The sequence below is a fragment of the Mesitornis unicolor genome, unplaced genomic scaffold, assembly GCF_000695765.1.
Source record: "Mesitornis unicolor isolate BGI_N332 unplaced genomic scaffold, ASM69576v1 scaffold30315, whole genome shotgun sequence".
NCBI lineage: Eukaryota > Metazoa > Chordata > Aves > Mesitornithiformes > Mesitornithidae > Mesitornis > Mesitornis unicolor.
In genome coordinates, this window is record NW_010183995.1 from 420 (window position 1) to 4122 (window position 3703).

The 3703-nt window shown below is 63.5% G+C and overlaps 1 protein-coding gene across 1 annotated transcript in view; it reads right to left on the bottom strand.

The window, feature by feature from the left end:
• Window positions 1–87: 87 nt before the first annotated feature.
• LOC104540502 (UDP-GlcNAc:betaGal beta-1,3-N-acetylglucosaminyltransferase 3-like) overlaps window positions 88–3703 on the bottom strand; it is a gene marked incomplete at its 5' end in the record, with an annotated part of 5703 nt that continues 2087 nt past the window's right edge. The window contains 2 exon segments of the mRNA XM_010184329.1: window positions 88–736; window positions 738–1249. Coding sequence (XP_010182631.1) covers window positions 88–736; window positions 738–1249 — 1161 coding nt within the window.

Consider the following 3703-nt stretch of genomic DNA (forward strand, 5'->3'; position numbering starts at 1 on the left):
GGGGAATGTGTGGGGAGCCACATCCTGAGCAGCCCTGAGGGTGCCCTCATGTTCCCCCCACCCAGTTCTCGGCCCCCCATGGCCACCCTAGAAGATGCTGACCCTCTTGCCACAGTGCAGGTGGGGGTCGTGGATGGCCCCCCACATCACCGCTACCTCATAGGGCATGAAGCGGTGCACCAGCAGCAGCTCACGGTAGTAGCAGGGGTTGAAGGGGTCGACCTTGGCCGGCGCCCTCACGCCAGAGGTCCTGATGCCAGTGTGGGACATGGGCAGGAGCCCCGCTTTCTCCAAGCACATACCCAAGTAGACGTCGTCAATGGGGAAGAGTTTGATGTCCCGTGCTTTTTGAGTGATGACGCGAGCAGTGAAGCCAGACATCAGCATCCCACCACCGCCACAGTACGGGGGGTAGCGCTCTGAGGCCATCAGCTGCGTGGGGATGAAGTATTTGCTCCTGGGATTGCGGATGGGGCCGGTGTTGCTCAAGACATCCCCTACCATCAGGTGTTGCTCTTGGGCGCCCTGGGAGGCCATGGCGAAGTGGACGATGTTGTCGGTGTTGACAAAGACGTCGTCGTCGCCATTGAAGATGAAGCGGACGCCAGGGCAATGCTGCTTCATCCAGTTGTGGAAGAGGACCTGCTTCAGCGTCAGGTTGAAGAAGGTGTCCTTGAAGTCCCACTGCAGCACGTCCCCATACTCCTCCTGCTCCAGCTGCCGCAGCCAGTTCCACCAGCCAGTTCAGCTTTTTGGCATCCCAGGGGTTGGGGGACACCCCCACGAGGAAGACGCGGCGGATTAAGACTCCCTCAACTGTCCTCTCCTGCCCCCAGGTCTTACGGATCACCTCCCGCCGCTCGTAGTTCACTGGTGATGACTTGATGGCCAAGAGGAGGAAGATGTTGCGGGACCCCTCGGGCCCCCTGCATTTGTCAGGGATGCTGAGCAGCGCCGGGAAGGCCCGGCAGTGCTGGTAGCGCATGAAGTCCTGCACATGGCCGGGCAGTTTGGCGAAACCGGGGACTTTGTGCACCGAGGCATTGGCCACGCACGGGGCGATGGTGGGCAGGGCCCGAGGGGGCGGTGAAGAGAGTAGGGGGAGTGGCTGGGAGCTGGGCGGGGGGCTGTGTTCAGGGGCCACGCAGAGCTGCAGGCGGTCATCGTTGTACAAGAGGTAACAGAGCCCCAGGAGCCCCACGGCCACCAGAGCCCACAGCTCCAGCCTGTAGCACCGCAGGGACACATTCTGCAAGAGAAGAGGAGCGGGGTTCAGTATCAGGAACCTCCACATCCCCCTGGGCACCCACACTGGAAGAGGTACCCTGAGATGGGGAGTGGGGTTTGGTACCAGACACCTCCACCCCCCCCCAGACACCCACACTGGGAGGGGTGCCCCAAGATGGGGAGCAGGGTTCACCACTGGGCACCCCCCCAAGGCCCCTGGGCACCTCCACATTCCTCCAGGCACCCCACACCAGAAGAGATGCTCCAAGACGGGGAGCAGGGTTCAGCACTGGGCATCCCCCACCCTCCCCAGGCACCCCCACCAGGAGGGATGCCCCAAGACGAGGAGTGGGGTTCAGCACCAGGCACACCTGCACCCCCCAGGCACCTGCACCAGGAGAGATGCCCTGAGATGGGGAGCAGGGTTTGGTACCAGAAACCCCAACATCCTGAGATGGACAGTGGGGTTCAGTACTGGGTATCCCCCAAGGAGGGATGACCCAAGCTGGGGCACCGCATCCATCCCCACAGAGCCAGAGCGCGGAGCACCCGGAACCCGGAGATGCCCCCACCCCACAGCACTGGGAAGCAGCCGGAGCTGCTCGATGACACGCAGGGAGGGCCCGGCTGGGAAGGGCACCATTGTGCGGGGCAGAGGCCAACCGTACTGACAAACGTGCGGGAAGCAATAAAACCCCGGGTCTGGGATGGGGCTGTGCCGCTTTGGGATAGAAAACACAGGGAGCGGCCCCGAAGCCTGGGGGATGGGTGGCGCGAAGCATGCGGCCCCCCGAGGAGCCACCGGCGTGGGCGAGTGACCAAAGGAGGTATCACCAGGTCGAGGCATCGTGACGTGGTCCCGGGTGCAAGGAGGTATCACCAGGTCGGGGCATCGTGACGTGGTCCCGGGTGCAAGGAGCCCAGCCCGCTTTGCTCACCCTCGGAGATGAAGCGCCAAGACAGGGGGGTGAAGCGCCAATGGGGGGTTCCCCATTGAGCCCCTGGCCACCACTTGCCCACCGGCGGTGGCCACATCCTGATGCCCAGTAGCCCCGGTTCAGACCTCACAGCACCACAAAGAGCCACGAACCACCCTGGAGAGACCACCAGACCCCTTAGAGAGACACCCAGACCTCCGGTACCTTGTTCCAGAGCCAGCTCAGAGCCATCCTCTCCCCTGAGGCGCAGGTGTCTGCTGCGGGGATCGTCTCTCTGCCCACCCCTCTGCTCCCGCTGCCTGCCCCGGGGGTGGGCAGCAGCCCCCAGGGGTGCGAGGAGAGGGCTCGGCCAAGCAGTGCCGGTTCCCTGCCTCGGTTTCCCCAGCCTCGCCACACTGGTGCCTCTAGAGAGCAGTGGCACGTTTGCTGTGCCCTGTTTTCAAGGAGGAGCCCAGACACTCCGGGAATGGGCGTCACAGGAGGAAGCAGGTGGGAGACAGCAGGAGGGTTATTAGAAAATAAAAGTGTTTATTAAAAGAGCAGCTCCTGCCCTCTACGCAGCACGGGGAGGGTACAGAGAGGACCAACCGCGGGGCAGCAGGAGGGGACACGGTGACAGCCACGGAGCAGGGAGAGGAGGAGGAAGGAGGCTTCCACCAGCGGCACACCCCCTCCTCCATCCAGTGTTTCCAGTTCACACAACCAAGGGGAAGCCCAGGGGGGGCTTGGAGGGTCCAGAAGGGGCCTCAGGACCCCGCCAGGTAGATCCCTGCAGAGGAAAGGAGGTGATGGGGGGCTGCAAGAATAGAGATACTGCAGGGATGGGAGAAATTGTGCCCAGCACAAGGAGGGTCATAGGCTTGACACCAGTTCCAAACTGGGCTACCAGCACCCTGCCCAGCCTGGCCACAGGCCTCCAGCAAGGGAGAGAACAGAGCCTGGGGCGGGACAGGGGGGACCCCCATGCACCCTGGGGCCATGGGAGCAGCAAGAGGACCCCTGGGCACCCCAAGAACCCAGGAAGGGTCCCTGGCCACATTGGGAAAGTGAACTCCTGCACCCCAAGGAATGGACCGCATGTACTCTGGTGCCACAGGGGACAAGGAGAGGACCCTAAACCCCTCCAGGGCCATGGGGAAGGGACCCCATGCACCCCAGGGCTATGGGGAGGATGGAGAGAATCCCCCATGCATCCAAGGAGTGGGGAAAGGACCCCAACCACCTTGTGAAAGGGAGCTCCTGCACCCCAGGGAAGGGACCCCATGCACTCCGGTGCCACAGGGGATGAGGAGGGGACTCCAAACCCCCCCAGGGCTGTGGAGACGGGACCCCATGCACCCTAAGGCCACGGGAGCAGGGAAAGGACCCCCATACACCCCAAGGATCAGGGAAGGGACCCCAACTACCTTGGGAAAGGGAGCTCCTGTACCCCAGGAAAGGGACCCCAAGCAACCTGGGGCCCCAGGGGATGGGGAGGGGACCCCAAATGCCCCCAGGGCTGTGGGAAGAGACCTCGCACCGTCCCTGTTCTCCCAGCC